Source organism: Bombus huntii, chromosome 9 (genome assembly GCF_024542735.1).
Source record: "Bombus huntii isolate Logan2020A chromosome 9, iyBomHunt1.1, whole genome shotgun sequence".
Classification (NCBI taxonomy): Eukaryota; Metazoa; Arthropoda; class Insecta; order Hymenoptera; family Apidae; genus Bombus; species Bombus huntii.
In genome coordinates this window covers 12,278,069-12,297,307 of record NC_066246.1, presented here as the reverse complement: position 1 = coordinate 12,297,307, position 19,239 = coordinate 12,278,069, and the positions used below count along the sequence as shown (strand labels likewise).

At 36.6% G+C, this 19,239-nt stretch overlaps 1 protein-coding gene and 1 long non-coding RNA gene across 10 annotated transcripts in view; one reads left to right on the top strand and one right to left on the bottom strand.

Moving 5' to 3' along the window:
* LOC126869633 (rho guanine nucleotide exchange factor 17) overlaps nt 1-19,239 on the bottom strand; it is a 69,353-nt gene that overhangs the window by 49,555 nt on the left and 559 nt on the right. For all 9 annotated transcript variants that reach the window (XR_007690955.1, XM_050626448.1, XM_050626450.1 and 6 more), the window contains exons 2-4: nt 6,835-7,015; nt 2,041-2,688; nt 541-777 (exon numbers count right to left, since the gene is read on the bottom strand). Coding sequence is in view for 8 of the 9 variants with exons in the window: in XM_050626448.1 (XP_050482405.1) it covers nt 541-777; nt 2,041-2,688; nt 6,835-6,996 (1,047 nt within the window). In the remaining variant the exon portion in view is untranslated. The remainder of the gene's footprint in view (nt 1-540; nt 778-2,040; nt 2,689-6,834; nt 7,016-19,239) is intronic.
* On the top strand, nt 2,687-8,794 carry LOC126869642 (uncharacterized). The gene is made up of 3 exons (XR_007690964.1): nt 2,687-4,910; nt 5,280-5,994; nt 8,253-8,794. It is a non-coding gene; the product is annotated as an uncharacterized LOC126869642 (long non-coding RNA).

Genomic DNA, 19,239 nt, shown 5'->3' with positions numbered 1-19,239 from the left:
GTACTTTTATAACAATGATTACTATTATAGTATGATAAACAGTAATATTATATAATATGAGAATCTGAAAATCTGGTAATTCAAGAATTGTCTTACATTGTAGATCTTGTAGTAATGTAAGACTACTCATTTTTATGAAGCTAGTGGCACGGAAATTAGTATAATATTTTAATCGCGTGATTAACAAGAATCTTTTAATCCTTTTGGATATGAAATTCCATTACAATATTTCTAACTAAATCTCTGAACTGATAGCTTATAATACTTCATCGTTATATCTTAAATATTGAACGGAAAAAGAAATGCTGAAAAAGATCTAAAAACTCAAAGGAAAACATTTATCATCAAATACCATATTTGTTTTATAAATTTCGGCGAACTCATTTCATATACGAGTGAATTAATTAATTATTATTTAAAAAACAGGAAACAGAAACAGATTTTCAGTCTCTTTCCTGCGGAAAGATAAAAAGTGGAAAAAGTAAGAAGTTGCTAGAAGTGACAAAAAGATTTATTAATTAGAAAGCGAATTCTACTTACCTGAGGATAGTTCTGCGAGGGTGGTTGATACCCACTGGGGGGTGGAGAGGATGCTTGAGCCCGCGAAGGTCTCCTAGGTGGTGGTACCGGGGCTGGTCCCTTGAGTTTCTCGGTGAGCTCTCGAAGGCGCTCGGCCTTTTCGCTCCGGGGGCCGGAAGAGGACTTCTTGCTACTTCCTCCTCCGCCCCCGCTCCACCGGAACCTATGCAATCGGTCCACCGCTATCACTGCTGGTTCCTGAATACAACAGATTACGTTTTTATCACCACAATATTACCAAACCAAACTTTCATCCTATAAATTGTAAAAAAATTCAGAGTTACTTAATATCTTTACTTCATTTTTTACCTAATAAGTTTTTAAACTAGTGCTCAAAAGTGTTTTTAAATAGTAATCAAAGTTTAAGTGCCCAGTTGCATTCAAGAAAACTGCGGAATGTTTGTCTGTGAAATTAAAATTTTAGCTTTGACTATAAGGTTTTCTTAGGTTTTTCGATTCTGTTCTTTCTTATAAGTTTTTTAAGATCGTGCACTCGCGACCAAACCAATTTTTGGATCGACCGTGCTGCGCAGCGTGCGCTGCCTCGTGCTTGCCGCGAGGGAAAAGACAGATGACGACCAAAATAGAATATCGTTCTTCGACTAGACACCTACGTATCGTACACATACGACTTTTCGATTCTCTAGGCTTGTCACTTGCCCGGCGATCAATTCTTATTCTCTCTGTTTTATCATCTCTCATTGGAATTCGACCAAGCCAAATTAACAGGTTGAATCAAGTTAACAGGTGAACTAAAATTCAACAAAGGCAAACTCGTTCCTTGTCAGTTGAAAATTAATCTGGCTTAGCCAAGAATTGCAAAATCCACGAATTGTCAAATACATTATACTCGATCCGTTACTGTTTTCCTTTCTTGACAGTTACAGAAAGAAGAGCAAAAGAAATTCTGGTGTTCAACGAGACGGATATAGATAAAAGAGAAATGGAAAAAAATAAATAATAATCAATCCTCGCGAGACCTTCCACGCCGACCCCCATCTCCAGCCATTAAAAATACTACACCTCTACCACTTGTAAGCCACCTCTCGAGCTTTGACACAAAGCGTTCTCTCAGGTCGAAGACACGTCGTCCCAAATTCCTACGAACCAGCTCACTCTTACGAAATCACAACAGTTTTTCTACAGCCTCTGAAGCGTTCCTCTGATCAACGTATTCCCAAAAATATCCTCCAGAACGCGACTGAAAACTCTCATCACAAAACTCCAATCTACTCAAACTATATAAACCTATTGTATGTTCATACATCCTATCGATAATTCATAATCCACGATCCACTTCGCATTTACACACGATCAAATCAACGTATAAAGGACCAAATAAAATCGAATCAGACCAAAGCCAACCAGAAAGATAACCCAAATTGAACCGAAAGGAATAGAAGTAACGTTAATCATCGCAAGCAAATCTTCCTCGAATGTCTTGAACGTTCGAAGAAATACCTGCAGCTTCAGCGTCTGATGCTTGGTCCACTGTGCTAGCTGGCGCGGTACCGAGACGGACTGCAACGTCGGAACGGCGGTGGATGTGTTGAACGATGTCGAAGTGGATGGCGACGAAGACGACGGTACCGCCGCTGTTAGAGCCGCGGACGATTGTGCTTGATGGTGCTGGCCAGTGCTGTTCCCCACCGACGTTTGCAGCATCCCTCGGTTATTATTAGAGTTCACCAACGGTTGCGCCGACGTCGTTGGCGTCGTCAGCGTCGCCGGCTGTTCCACGCCGGCAACACGGCTGTTCGAAAACGTGGGAGGCCCAGGAAAAGGAGCCTGTCCACTACCAATTCCTCCACCACCACCTCCAGCTCCACCTACAACGCTTCCACCGCTTGTTCCGCACGTCGACGTCGACGACGACAACGGGTATGTCGACGACGTAGCGACGTTCGTTGCCGACGGCGGGATCCTTGGCAACGGCAAACGAGAACGTGGACCGATGCAACAGCAGTCGGCGAGGCTCGTGCTCAGATCGAGCGCCGCGTTTTCCGGACTCTTCTCCGTCAGTCTTTCGCGAGAATCGCTCTCCCGAGAACTCCTCTTTCGACGTCTTTCCTGCGATTCTTCCCGCGAGTTCGATGGCGGCAAGCTTTCCTGAAAAAAAAAATTTTTTATTTATTTTTTATTTGTTTGTTTGTTTGTTGATTTATTTCTTTACTTAAGTGATTTATTTGAATTGCTTTGAACGTTTAAGTCGAGAGGAAAATTGTGCTGAGAGAATTGTGGTTTTTATTATATTTAGTATTTGGTATTTTTTGAATATCAATTGTCTTGAAATTAATTTATGTGAAATGATATTAGTTGAGAGCTTATGATCTGTACATATTTTGTAAAATTCTTTTTGTTGCGTTATTCTTTCGAAATACATTGGAGTGCATAATTTTTAATCTTATGCTGGAAATTAATTTATAAAATACATTAGCAAGTTACAGTTTGGAATTTTTTACATATTTCTCGAGAATTCGAAAGAAACATTTAATTATACTTATGTAATAAAGCAGAAGGTCAATAAAAAGTTGAATTGATCGGTTTTTGTCTTCTAAGAGGCTCAAAATGTCAAGAGAATCATTGAAAATCTAATCTTTTATTCTTGGTTACTTCATATCAAGGAAACTTATTGAAACAATGGCACTTACAGAAACTACGTTTCGCATTTGATTAATTGAAATCTTAAAGGGCACTAAATTGTACACTTGACAACTCCAAGTTAACACGACTACTAGTAGGCTAGTTTGATCAAGAACATATGTAAACTCCGAAAATAAACTCCAGAAAACTGCTGAATCTTTACATTGTCATGTTACATGTTCTACGATCAGCAAGAAACCAACTACGTACAGTTGCATTATCACGGCGTATAAAATTTCGTTTACAATTGAATACTTGACATTTTTCTTCCGCATCTCCCGCGATATTAAAACTCATTATAACACTTATAATTATTTGAACCGTTCCTTATATATTTTTTAAATAAATCATATTTCGACATAGAAGTAAAAGGAATTAGCCTTTAGGTATGAAGGTATTCAAACAAAGACCTCACGAATATTTTATTCCTAATTTGTAGCCCGCTATGAAAAAAGGCGGCCTCTCATGCATGTAGATCAGACCACGTACTTATAGTCCTTTGTGTAATATAGCACGAAAGCAGCGGAACAAATGGGACCGTTAAAGCCTATGAAGTGGCTTCGTACATAAAGAGACTCAAAGACTGCTTCTTGTGATACCGTGTAAAACGAAACATAGGAAGTAGAACCTGCTTGTACAAGGTAATTTCACCTTGTCCTTGCCTACGAGGGAACACCTAATTTAAATATTTTTTCTATTGATCATTCATTTTCACCTACGTATTTGCAATTGTACATTGTGACTAAAACTAGAAGAAAAAGATTAAAAAGATCTAACGTATAAATTCATATTTAATTTTAATTATAACTATTCTATAATATTATATAATATATATTATAACTATTCGAAATTAATTTCTTAGAAGTTAAGAATTAAGTAAATTATTTCATTTTTCTCTGTCCTTGACTGCAAAGAATGAAAATCTTCTTTCATTGAAATATTTTAGCATCTTGAGATGTTACTGAGAATCTGTAATGATTATTCGCGTCGTTTTATGATTATCTATGGGTTCGATTGATACGTGTATAAGGACGATTATGGTAAAGAGGATAACAGAGGAGACAATGGCATCGAGGCAAGGTGACGTTGTTTCTTCCCACGAACGAGCCGGAGATAAACTCCTCTGAAATAGATCTCTGACTCTTGTATGCAACACGGTGTACGGGGGATATGGTGGAAAGTAGAACCATCTAATCTCCTTTCTGGAAATCCTCCTGAGATAGTGAGATACGTTTCGAAATGTCTGCTTCGATCTTTATTCTGACGTTTTACGTTGCGCGGCTGAGAACGAGATACCACGAGGAAATGCTAAAAAGAAAAAGATAAAGAAATACCTATGCTTCGTGTTGCAATAACACTATAAGAGACCTATATTTACACAGTAATCATGTATTCGAATAGAGAAGATTATTTGAATATATCGAGTAGTTTAAAGAAATCTTTTCTACTTGAATAAGCTGATCTTTCGGAGATTCGATATATTTATTTAGGTTAAGTACGAATTTAAATTCAAGTGTTTCAGATACTTGGAGAATTTAATTTTGCTTAAGTTACCTGAGACGTCTAATGAAACGAGTTTATCTCGAGTTCCTGGTATTTAAAATTCGTTGAATGATGATATAATGTTACTAAAGTTTACGATTTACTATGCGATTCAAAGGATTATATTCTGGTACTAATAGGGATATGTAGGTATTTATTGTGTAATATTGTAGTATATCTATTTTAAAATGTATATATGTACTTATTGTAGTCAGTAGAAATATAAGTGTTATTTATTTAATACACGTAGTTTTTGGAATAAACTAAACGAATAAACGAAATAATTTTGAAATTTGAAATTACAAAAATAAATATACTATGATTAAATATTATATCATTTACAGATTGTAAATATATACATAACATATACATGTTTCTTTATATAAAATTACTGTAACTTGTTGCATCAACAATTAATTCAATAACACTATCATAAATATATATATAGAATAATAATCTTTCGAACACCATGGTGTCCAAATATTAATGTATGAAAAATCTTTATAAAAATTCAGACTAAGGAAAAAAACAAATCTTGAAAGGCCACCATGTGGAAAGACTAAAAAGGGTTGAGATTGAGAAAAGCGTTCACGAGGCGTCTAAAATCGGAACATGAGAGTCAGATCATCGGCTCCCGATCGGCCGACGCGACGTATTCACGGTGATTTGTTGGTGAAGATTCACGATTGAAGGACTTGGCAAAGTGTTCGCGGGCTCGGCCGCGGTACGTTTCGCACGAGATTTTCACGTCGCCGCTACGTGTGCGTATGATGTCAACGTGGATATTATTCCGACCGGACGAGGACGGGCATCGGTGAAAAATAGGAAGAGGAAGAAAGAAGGAATAAAAAGGGAGATGGCTCGAAATCGGTACGAGTCACTGACTGGCGGCATTCTATTTACGCGATCGACTCTATATTTAGAATTTCCGACATCTTCATTTTGCTCACCGCGAAAACGTCTCCTCTCTGTCGCGAATCCGTCGAAGGTCGTCACGACAGTCAACGGAGTTTGGATTCTTATTTGGCTGGACGCTGCGTCGGTCTCGCGGCTCTTCATTCCGCTTAACCAATAAAATTTCGCTGGCAACACCACCGTGAAATTTCAAAAACTTCATATCCCCTCTTCCCCATTCCGAACTCTCGTTGACGCACTTTGAACAACAGTACAGTCTTTTTGAACCGTATTTGGATACGAGGAATGCGACTCGTAATAAAGGAACTGTTGTACGTAAGTACTCTTATAATATAATATGCTCTTTTTAAACGTTGCCAGTGGTAATAGACTTCGCGTCATACATTGTGTGAGAATGCATTTAGTTGCTTTGATAGAGATACAAAAACTTGTTGCGTAACTCTTTCTGTAATTATAATAGCACAAGGTTTGTCGTTGACGTGATTCTTTTTGTGTATACATTCTGTAGCTTGCTCTGTTGGTAAAGAGAATAGTGTAAAATTGAAGAGTATAATAATAAGCAAGCGAATTATTACGGATTGAAACGAAAGATATCATTTAACCAATATTTATATTTTCTGAATTGCTACCGACTTTTTTTTTTGTGCCTATCTAACAAAGAATGGCTTTCACGCGTTTAGATAAATAGAATTTTAAAAGAATTCTCAATGACGAAAGAGTGTACAATAAAGAACATAAAAATTGCTACAATACAAAAACATAAAGAAACCTATATATAAATGTACAGAAATTTTGAAAAAGTTCCTTTCGACGAACCAGGAACATTTCAAACACACCAAATTTTACTAGAACAGAACTATTTCATCATACAGGACAATTCACTCTCGTCCATAAGTATGAGGACACTTATGAATACTTATTGGGAAGTTCATTAAAAACTTCATTAAAAAAAAAGAATTGTTATTTCATTTGAAACTAAATTATAAAAAATCCACGCATTCGATATTACAAGAATAATCTCATCAATTTTATATAACAAAATTAATTCCATTCTTGTTTACGTGCCACTGTCGTATTTTTTGATCATTTTGTTCAATACTAACGTTTATATTATCGATGTATTTCTTGTTATCTGGTTCTATCCAAGTCTCTTACCTGAGAAAGTCTGAGACCGTATCTGGTACCACCTAAAACCACGTAACCACCGCCGACACTTCCCCCTGTCATGGCTCTTGCAGCACCCCCAAGCCATCCTCCGAAACCACTTCCTCCTGCCTTCTCCGGCCCGCCACCGCCGTCTCCACCGACGCGGGGCATTCTTCATCCTCCCTTCACCCTGCACAGAATACAAGGCAAATTACGTTACACTCTTCGGCAAAAATCCATTAAACGTATTATGTATTTAATAGTCCCTTCTTCGTCTCTTCCGTTAATAACCAAGGTCTCCGTTATTTTAATAGTGAGTTTGTACTGGCAATGATCTTATTATGGTGCTTTTCCATCGTGGTTTATGAACTCACCGGCCGCGTTATGACGTAAAGTAAACTTAAATTGTGTTTTGAGTAAATACGCCATCACGGTTTTACCGTCTGATTCGACAGGAAGCGAGCATAAATTTCGTGGCAACGCTTGACGTGCGATGTGTATTTTTCTTTCTCCTTTCCATTTTTATTCTTTTCTTTTTTTAACATTAGAATTATCTGGATGGTCCAATTTGTAATTTTCCTGAAAATGTTATAGTTTTAAAACGACGAGTTTTTGAAATTTGAATAATTTATCGTACAATATGCGAATAAAAAATTTCATTACATATTTTTTCATATACCATTCACTTTGGTTCCCTTGTTATAAATATTGTACTTTAGTCATCAGTATGTCATTAATTTATTTTTTAATATCTCTTCTGCGAATAATTAGTTTGCAAAAAAGGTTATAATAAAATAGGTAGTAAAATGTTATAAAAGCTTGATGTTCCTTTAACGTAGAAAATTAAGTAAAGACAAGAATAATTTTCTTAGAAGCTTGATGTTCCTTTAAAAGTTTGATGTTTCCTTAATATAGAAAATGAACTAAAGGCACAAATAATTCTTTTAAAAGCTCCTTACAAAACATATCCTTATCGTTATTATACCAAAAAGATTTATTGTGAGTTCTTTGACGGATTGAAATGTTTAATCAATTCAATTTAATAGAAAAAATGAACTATGCACTGATGATAAAGGTACCTAAATACTTACTCTCCTATATTTTACATCACATGACACAATTTTTCAACATTTTCAAGAAATTATATATGTCAATGTCAAGATAACGTCAGGATCTGTTCACTATAATTATCAATTTCACGAACCACTCTTCATCTTTAACCTTTTCAATGTACAGTACATAGACTATAGTTTGGTTAATATATGAAGTACTTCGGCAACTTATACTCTTCAGGCTCCACTATCATAAATTAACCATGATAGAACAGAACACGAGCAATGTCGATAATATCGCGACTTAACGTTCACTTTGTTCACAAATCAAACCTCGTAAACGTTTCTTTTCTCACAGATTACGTTGATTTACAGAACTATTCCGAAGCTTTCACGGCGCGCGTACGCAATACGTCTTCGAGTAACTTTAATGAAACTTTCTCGGGAATCGACGAGAATTTCATTCAGTAACGGCAACGCGTCGTAAATAAATAAAATCGTTCTCCACAGCTATCGGGGAATGCGCAAACGTTCGCAAGAATTCAAGAAGCGATTGTGGTGCGTGAGTGCGTGCGTGCGTGCGTGCGTAACATGGACGCGTGAGTTCGCATAATCATGGTAGTTCAATTAGATTTGTTTCTGTTATGAAAAATTTATAGAAACTGTCCAGACTGATGAAATAGCAGTTTTTAGATATACATTTTCTTCTAATTTATTTCGCATCAATTGTTTAAAACGCAAAGGCTTAATTTGATAATACACATACAATTTCTGATTCTTTAAGCAAAAATAAAATTTAGTGGCAGTACATATTATATTAAACTAAGTGATGTACATATGTAATATTTCATATACTCGTGGATGATTAAATGTAGATTATTTATTTGTGATGTAATAAATGTACCGCATCAATTGTACCAATTTTCTTCATGATATTGATCGTACCATTCATGTAAGTAAAATTTTACAAGAATGCATTGGTTATCTCTGAGTAGAAAATACAATTTTAGAAATATATGCCTTCTACGTTTATACTCATATGTCACGTATAATAATAATTTGCATAGTAAAGGTTATGTGTTGAATTAGGGATGTAATTGCCCATTCATAAGAGAAGAATTTGTCGCATAAGGCCAAGAATTATAAAGTTTATCTACGTTTCGCCATATTGTATATGATTAATGTCAATCGGAAATTGACGTCATCACACCGTTACATCCGATTTAGGTGCCACAGACGATTTCTGAACAGAAAAGGAAAGCATTTAAACTTTGCTAAATATGGAAGCGACATTTAACTGTAAAAAGTCCAACAAAGAAATATATCTGTATTCTTCATTCTTCGTTTAACACTTTGTGATAGAAAACAAACCTTACAGATTTGTAGTATGATAGAAATTTGGCACAAATTCGCGCATCTATAACTACAAATATGTGATCTCGCGTAAACTATCCACCATGAATTCATCGTTTTATTCGGTGAAGCAACCACTGTGATTTGAACGAATAAATCTGGAGACCGGAAATTGCTGTTGATAATCGCAGTGCGCTCGTCGATGAACGAGCAATCAACGAATAAATTGAAAATCCCAGATGCCTACTATTTCAAACGATTCGAGTGTTGCATTATTTACTTTAATGTCATTTAGATTCAAATTTATTCATGGAATTCGTGAACAATCGTGTACGAGAATCACGAACGAAAATAATAGTGCAAAAATTTCGTTTATCTCTATTACTAGAATTTTTGATGTGGAAAACACAATAATTAAGTTCAATTAACAGAACAATTAAAGTAATATTATTCGATTCTTACAATCATCATGGATTTATTTTTACAATTATTTATTTCTAAAATGCTTACATCTTTGAATTTATGAAGTTATATCTATCCTTCTTTAAGTATTCTATATTAAAATACTTCTTCTTAGTCATGAAGTTATATAAAAGTCAAGAAACTAATAAAAATGGACTATCATATCTTTCTTTTGTAATCTTCGAATTATACCATATATATTAACGACTACACTATCTTTGCAAAGCTGGCTTTCATCTAAACAGTATCGCGATGGAGACTTTATGATTGCAAATATTGAGCGTTTATAAATACCCGTGTATGTCTTTTCTATTTCCGAATGCTGAAGGCTAACTATATCAGAAATTGAAGTGGTTCGTACGTCTTCTCAGGTCTAAAGAAACATTAAGAGTCCATCATCCATCTCCAAATAATAATAATAGCGATTATATAAATCATATACTGCTGAGTAAATCCTATACTGTTAAGAAGATCAAGTTTATTTACGTACAATGTTTTATGAAAGTATTCGAACACGTAGAAAAGTTTTATGAATATATTATATGAATTGTATAAAATATATAAAACATTTTTGCATATTTCATTAACACTTTAATGACATTTGACTCGTGATTATATTGGTCTTGGAACCATTCCGAAAATGTATATAGAAGTCATATACATTTTCAGATTCATCTCTAATTTTATCAGTACGCATAATAATGACAGTTGTGCCTCTTTACAATTCTAATGAAATTTCGAAAAGTTTCGTATAACACACATAATATATTCATAAAAAAATGTCTATATAAGCATTCGTATATCTACTTTTGTAAGCTATTGTATAAAGCAACGAGAGACATTGTTTCTCAAAAGTTGAATTACGAGCTTTTATTATCGCGAAAGGCAACGGTGATCGCGTCGTTCCGCTGGCTTTATTCTATCACGCAGATCGCGTGTTTCGTTGAACGCGGCTGGTTAGATTTATGAGACGATAAAAATCATTTTCTCTTGCATTATTTGTACTACAAAAATGGCCATTCTTTTTCGCGTATGCAAATTACCATCGAGGTTGGACGCGGCATTGCAGAATTTATGAACGGCCGTGGAACAGGTTGGGATTAACGAGAAATATTATTTCGATGCACCGTAAATCCTAGCCAGCCTATTCGATTTTCATCTAATGTGTTTTCTGTCAGATAGCAGTGATCGAGTGACATTCAATTCCCGGAGTGAGTTATTTCGCCGAACCACGAGCCACCACTGTTCCCGATAACGGATGTTGAACTCGATTCGACCGAATCCCGATAAAGTTCATGATCAATGATATGCATTATTGTTGGGCGAAAGTCGATTCACCAGATCGAAAGAGTCAATTTTCGCCCAAAATGAGTCAATTTTCTAGCGAATGGTGCCAGGAATATTCCAATCACCCAATGTTTCGATTACTAACATTGTTCAAATCATTTTGTATAGAAAGAATATTTCAATTGGATTCTTATTCAATTATGTTTGTATATTTACTAAAAGATGTGTCTTTTTTCGAAGCATTTCTTTGAAAATATACTCTTATTTGAGCCCCTTAGAAGCCAAACTAATCAACTCCACTTTTTGTACGTTTCTCAACTTCATTATATGGATACGTAATTAATATTGAACTTGTTGAATAAACAAATTGTTCATTTCCAAAAGTTCATTTATTATAAAAAAGTAACATAAATAAAGGTGATCTCTCCAAGGAAATTCTCTAAAAATTGTAATATTCCACAATTTTCTTTACTTTTCAATTTATGAAGTTAACCAATATAACTTCTGAATTAGTTCAAATCTATTTAAATATATTGTTTCTTTTCGGCGAACTTATGAGGCGATAAATATTAGTCTTTGCAATTAGGTTCGAACCAACTTACAGTATACTTGATCCCATCACTAACGGCATCACTCGACAACAACGATCTAAATTAATCTCCACTAATAAACCAAGTTGACAAGATACAAAAAAAAAAAGAAAACAAAAAGGAAGAGACGAATGATAATCACCCGACTGGAAGCTTTCGCAAAAATCCTAACGTAGAAAATGCAAATTTCATTACGAAGCCGCGTCTGATTACGAAGCCGCGAAGGAACCGATGCATTCCTCTCGAGAAAATGGTCGATTGGTCCACGGAAAGCGGCTCTTTTACACAGTCCCGAGTCCAATTGGCCGGAACGAATTGAACTTGTGCCAGGGTCGCGTTGAGGTGAATAAAAAGAAGACGAAGAAACCAAAGACGCCTGGTGCGCGGCAGGATACCCGAGGGCGTTTTCTTTCACTTTCTTTTCGTTCCTCGAACCCACAGCACCCGCGATATTCTCGAATTCCGCGACGCTCACGCGCTCCCACCTTATTCCAAGTTTTCATCTTGGTTTATGTCGGCACGTGGCATTGGTATCGCGGCAGCCGCGTATTAATTAAATTCGGAACGCGACATCGCGGCGTAGTATTTCGAATACCTTGTACACCAGTGTCTTGAGCCGGGAAGTCGTGGCTTTCCTTCTAATTCACAAATCCGTTCCACCTACGCACCTCACTTCACTGTCGTAATACAATAAAGTTTCCCGTATCGGAACTACATAACAGGGAGACGAAAATGTTCAAATAATAGAACACCCACCGTCTTGATATTACATTTCATTTATTCATGTAAAGAACAAGAAACTTGCCAGTTTTTTTTATTATCTAGGGATATCATATTTTTTGGCCATTGAACTACATAAATTTTCGTGATGAGAAGACACATTCTCATTATTTTCACTAGGGTGTCGTGCAGAGACGTGCTTTTTGACGCTGCGTTCACGCTGCGTCATATGTCTGTCATTGTTGGTTCTAACTGGAAAACAAAGAAAGACATATGACACAGGGAGAACGCAAAGTAAAAAACTGGCTCGTTTACACCAGCCCTTAATGTTTATGTTCTAATACACGTAGTAACACGTACAATAATACTATTTGTAACAGAAAAAAGCACTTGTTTCTTCAATACAGTGTTCACACATTAGGGTATTCGACAATGGAGGATAATAGAAGTAAAGAGCTAAAATTAAGCCCTTAATATTATACTTTACTTTAATATCTACTTAAATTGTATAGCATATAAATTAAATTATAAATTACCGATAAGACGACATTGCTCTTTTTCCTATCTGACATCCTGTCAATAAAATACATTAATAAACCCTAATAGACCTGTTTTCCGGAAGCATAATTCTATAAAAATACTATAAAGCGATATTATAGGATTATACATTAGGGTTATATATTAACGTCCCCATAAAATAAATATCGTAAAACTGTTCAACTAATGCTTGAAAGATACGTGAAATAGATTCGATATCGAGTAAAGCATCTCGCACGCAGGTGGCACTCTTAGTACAGTCATTTATTGGCACCTTGCCCGCCATGATTTTCGTCCGGAATCCAAACGCCGGATTTGGATGATTCAACCGATCGAAGGAAGAGAGTGGTTTCACGTACAGCAAAGTGCCATGGCACGCGGAAAATATACGAAGAATTCGAAATACAACGAACGTGACGTAAATATTGACGAGGGTGCAAACTCGTATTTTGTCGCGTTGCTCACAAAGAACATTCACTGCGAAAAAAGAAATGCACCGCAATGCGGCGTCAGAATTCCGAGTATAATAAGCAAAAATCCGTACAGGGTCAAACACACGGGAGAAAGAACACTGTCGACGGCCAGCTTTTCTACGAACACTATCGTTAATCGAGCTCTTCTCGACGAAGACGAAGCTTCTATTTTCATTCGTCAGATTTCATAAGAAAAAAAAAAAAGGGGGAATCGCCACGTCGTCTTCGTCGAAGCGGAGACACTTTCGTGGCTAATTTTAATCCACGATCTTTTGGAGAAGACCAAAAGTCTTTCTTGGCACATGAAGCTACGATACGAATAAGGAAAGCGTTGAAGAAAAAGAGGCAACCGCATTCCGTTCCGGCGATGTTATTTGCACGAGAGACGCAACGCGTCTTGGTGCAAACAACCGATAAACATGCACGTTGCTTTGTCATCGCAATGTGGCAGAAAGCGTCGTTGGGTTTATTTGCGAAACGATAAGCTGCTGCAACTCGCTGAGATGCACCCGCCGCTTTATCACGATATTTTTTTTATTTTTGTTCTTTACTTAAAATCGCACAAAAGAACATAAATCCCAAACCTTCTTACATGAAAGAAACCAAAATTAATTCATCGAATATAATAAACAATAAGAAGATGTGTACGTGACCCATTGCAGGAATGTATACGTTCGATTAAATGAATATTATATTATAATAATTGTCTGTTACTGTTTCCCAGATGGGACTTTTCAGAGAAACGATCAAATGATTTTGTATTGCTCTATCGAAGAACGCAAACCCTTTTGTACTCTCTTTCTCCTTCTGTTGAGACTCTCTTTTCGGGGAAATGTTGCTAAAGATAGAATGCACGTTTGAACCTCTTAACACGAGAACACGTTCATCGTTCGCCCCTACGCTCAGTCTCTATACGGCCCTAATTTGTCGCGACGATTCGAGAATCGGGCAGAGTCGCGTCAATCACTTTTAATTGTCTTGAACATCTGCGCGATCGCACGGCTGCACACGTAGCCAGGCAATTGTACTCAATGATAAACAATGAATACACGCGAGATAAAGCATCTCGCGTGCCTTTACCTCATTCGATCGATCGTTATCGCCAGTTTCTCTCAGAAACTCGTTCAATGCCGTTTATCACTAATAAATTAAAAGCCCCCTAAGAAAATTCTTCCTCATGCCGCCTTTTTGTTCGTAACTTACTAACGTCAATGATGTTATCGTTTCCTTGATTATTTGAATAAGGAAGCATAACGCTTTTTTTCTGTAGATAATAGAATCCTGTGTATATTTTAATTATGAGAGAAAAATATATAATGTGACTAATGCGATTTCATTTATTACTAATTGTAAATAAATACAGATAAACAGAGATGTAATAAGATATTTATAGTACAAAGAAGAAATCTTAAGAAAAGCCAGATATTATTTTACAATAATAAATCTTCAACTTTTTCCCCAAAAATTACTTAGATAATCACGAGAAAACATAAGAGTAATCACGGTAAAGTAAAAATCATACAGCCTTCATTGACACAAGAAAGCATTCCAACAAAGCCAGAAGACCCTTTTAAAACAATGAACCTGCACACGCATCATTAAAAATACCAAACTGCTTCGAGAACCGCGTATAACACGCTTCGCACGAGTCTAACTCCCGTTCAACAAACATCCTACATTTTAAGAATACACAGGCGGGCCTATATCTACATAATCATCTGCCAGATGCGCTAGACAGTTAAAGGGTTAAAGGCGCGCGCCGCAAATAGCAAGACCCACCTACATTCTCTTCGAACGAGAACAAAAACCTCTATACAATGCAAACAAAGAATCTGATCGAGAGATCACGGGGTCTATCATTAAAGCGCCATCGGGGCGATCACCCACGCATCGACGAGGCCACGAATCGTCGAAAGCGGACTGGTTCGCTTACCGATTAATCAAGACAGCCGCATGTCGTGGCGACGAGACGAAATAGGATGGAAGGAATGTCCCGCGACCAGTCAACAGAGGATCCCTGGTCTTGACGTAGATCTTGATATCGTACCGGTGACCTGGCGAAGTCCTCGAGATCTGTGGAGCTCAAGGTCACGTCGTCGAAGGCGTTTACGAATCACAGAGGCACAACGAGTAGGGTTCTTTGGACACGGGCGTGGCGTTCGTCAAAAACCTCTATCGAACACTGGCCACCGAGACAACAGAAACGACGAAGAGAGACGAGAGCAATGTAGACGAGTGGAGAGGATCGAAGAAACGCGGCCGGTTCGCGGATCAGGAATATGATGCCACCTTGGTGAAAGCCTCCGCGAAGAAGAGGCTCCCTTACCGCACCGAGTGCCGCTCCCGCTAAGCGGAAGATTATCTAAATAGACTCCGTGCTACCAGGCAGAAGAGAGAGGGAGAACGGGACTGTGAGGAGAGAGGAAACCGAAACGAGGTGGTATTTATACGTCGTGTCTTTTGGAGAGCCAGTGAATCCGCGACCAGGAACATCCCTCCGCATACCTTCGTGGAGGGAACGCCGGATATTGCGGATCTTTCGTGTTTACTGGCCCTCCAAGAGCTTCGATCTTTTCGTCTACTAGTCTGCTTGAAAGAGTGACTGAAGAAGAAAGGATTTAGTGAATGGTATTTGATTTTGCTCGATTCACGTCACTTTTAATCCAACTGTGAGTTTCTATTGATAAAGAATTTCTTAGTTTTCGAGCACGTATGAAAGAATCGTTATTTACATATACTGTATATGATGCGTTTCAATTTTATACTGAAATTCTTTTTAAAATATTAAAAAATCGTTTTGTTTGTTGAAACAAAAGCAAGATTGAAACTTAAAGATTCGGAGACCGTAGCAATATTAAAGATATACTATGTACTATGCTAAAGATATACTGCGCGGTCAAAGATATACTATCACTATTTTCTGAGAATGTTGGGATGTTGTCAGAATATTATACATCTTGTTTTGTAAAAACGTAGAAATTTCAAGTTTATTAAGTGGTTGTTGTTGAATAATTGTTGAAGTTCTGTGAATGTTTCATCTTCTTTTACAGTAATTGCCACAGGTTTCTTGCAAAGCTATTTATAACATTGCTCTTTATAAGCTACACTACATGCTCTACTTGTGGAACATGATTTTATTCTCAGAAACTCTTTGTCTCAATGATATAATAAAACACAAACACTTCTAGAAAATAATTGTAAGAAGCATTTTTGCGAAGAACTCAATACAAAAATTTCATAAAAATGTAAGAATTAAATCTTTTCGTGAAGATGTACGAAATATTCCGCTTTAAGTATTTCTACGTAACCAAAAGCTAATTAATACATAATCGTACCAAAGAACCTCATAGAATTATGTTATCTTATTTCGACATGCAACTATATTCCCGCATCCTCCTAATAATTATCGTACCTTACGGAAACTTAAAATCCTAATATATGTATATAGTTCGTTCAAGATATAACGAAGCTGAACGAGTAATTAAAGGAAATTAGAATTATCGTCGGGTAAATAAATTTGATACCGCGTAACTGGTTAAGTATTCGTAATTAGTGGATTATCAAAGGTTATGTTTTTGAAAAAAATAGAAGAGACAAAACTGATCACACAAGCTGGACTTGGTAAATTGATTCTTCACGCACGGTTAAGCAGGATACCGTGATAATGATCAACGCATTAATTTTATATAATAGCGGATTATTATTATTATTTTCACTACCATAATAAAATTATCAATTATCTACGAATATCGAAATTCGTAGAGGATACACTCCTCCTTCCTTATCTTTCCAACATTTTGCATATGTTAAATTGTAGAGAATATAAAATTGTAATAATTGATAATTATGAAACATAGTGCCCATGCTAATATGAAAAATCTTGTACGAATATTTTCGCACCTGTCTTAATACAGCTGCCAAAATCGATTGCTTGGTCTGCCATACGGAATTCCTCGCTCGATGACGCAACAGTGAACGCAATCATCGAAAAATACGACTTGTGGCATTCGTTAAGCCAACAGCGAAAAATAATGTACATATAAGAGCAAAGGAATTTGATCTTATTTACGCTTATACTGCACGGAAGTTGAAGCAAGTGCTACATGTGAGTTTCGACGAATTAAATCGTACAAGTCGAAAAATAAGACAATTTTAGCATCAAGTAATACTTCGAAGAACTCCTATCGTATTATTAAAAGTCAATGCGAATACACTCTCCCCTCCTTAACGTTAAATATCATTTATGAGAAGATAAATTTAAAAAAAATTTGTTAACTCTTACAGAATAATGAATTTGTATAACATATACATTTCACTTCCTCTACATTGTCCAAACATTGCAACCAGTACATATTGCACCATAACTTTTACCTTGCCTTTTGACATCACTGTGCAAACATTAAGCTCAGATCAATTTGTCACTCTTTATTACATCCAAGTCAAATATTCATTTCACTTCATAATCAGTAACCTCAGCTCTATATACCAACACATGTGGAGGATAATCATTACATCGCGTGCCGCGATGCTTCTCTTTAATTACCATTGAAATTAAAATAATAGTAGGTGAAAAAGACGAACATCAGAAACGATTCCCGTTCAACTCTCTCGTCCCCTCCGGTTTCGTACGCGCGTTCTTTTATCGTTACGGGGATCAAGATTCGTCCTCGACTTTCGCGCGATTTATCGTCCCCAAGATGATCCTCTATGAAATGAGGAGAAAAAACGTAGCTGTTACGGTTGGTCGTCTTGGTGCAACGTAATGGGCCACGACGTTAGAGAGACACGAGAAACGAAGACTGCACACAGTACACACGCATCCTCTGTGCACAATGCCTTCCGACTTCTTTCCTCGCCCATCGAGAAACGACCGCGACGAGGAGTAAACTTAGGGCTTCCGGCATTGTCGAGATTACCAGCAAACTTCAACTTTCACCGATCGAGCAAAAATCGCGATTTTTCCCCGCTTGAACAACGGTTCGCAGAGCCGCGCAGGGCGATCGAACATTATATTCATAAATAGCGGCCCAACGTGCTCCATTGTAATACTTTCTCATGTGGTTATCGTAGCTGAGCTCCGTTCTACGGAAGGATACGCTCCGTGATCCCGCTACACACCAGCAGGGGAGATTTTAACAGGTGGATATATTTTGCTTAGATGTTTCGATAGGTACGAAGAGATTGGAAAATACACATTTTATTTCGTGTAGCTGAATTATCCGAAATACACAGTATGCTGTAACTACAGAAAGCTGATGGTCGAATGGACGTTCGATCAACTCCTGTTGAGAATCCATCGAGAAACGATCAAGCTCTTGATTAACGTTTGGCTTCGGGGGAAGATGTATCGCGATCGGATTGCACTTTACGGGAGTAACTCTAGCAGGTGATTTGTTTTAATTGAGACGTTTCTAAGAATAGAAAAGTAAACGTAGTTTTAACCGTGTCATGTGGCCGATATTAAATTGCCATTTTTATGTGTCATTTGTTAGGAAGTCCTTACTGATCGTTAAATATAAGTTACTTGGAAGATCTTGTACGCTTAAAGTAATATCATTGGCAAAGTTTTACAAATCACAAATTGCAAGTTGTCAATGCTGAGGTAGGAAGTTTGACAATAACATAAGCGAAATTCTATAAGCGGATTTTGAATGGTTCGAACTAATTATTTATTGTCTTCGATGTATAATTTAAAAAATTGCAGCTATAAGGAGATTTCATTTCCTGACAATTTCAGTAAATAAAAAGTGCCATTTAAAAATTAATTTCCTTTTGGAACATATTAATTTACAATCAAGTAATGTTGCTACTAATTTCAATTTTTAACTTCTCCATGAAATATTAAACTCACAGATACTTCTTTTTCATTTGCAATAAATGATTATTGATTTTTTAACCTTATAAAAAGAACAAAGTTCTTCAACAATCTAAAGAATTGAG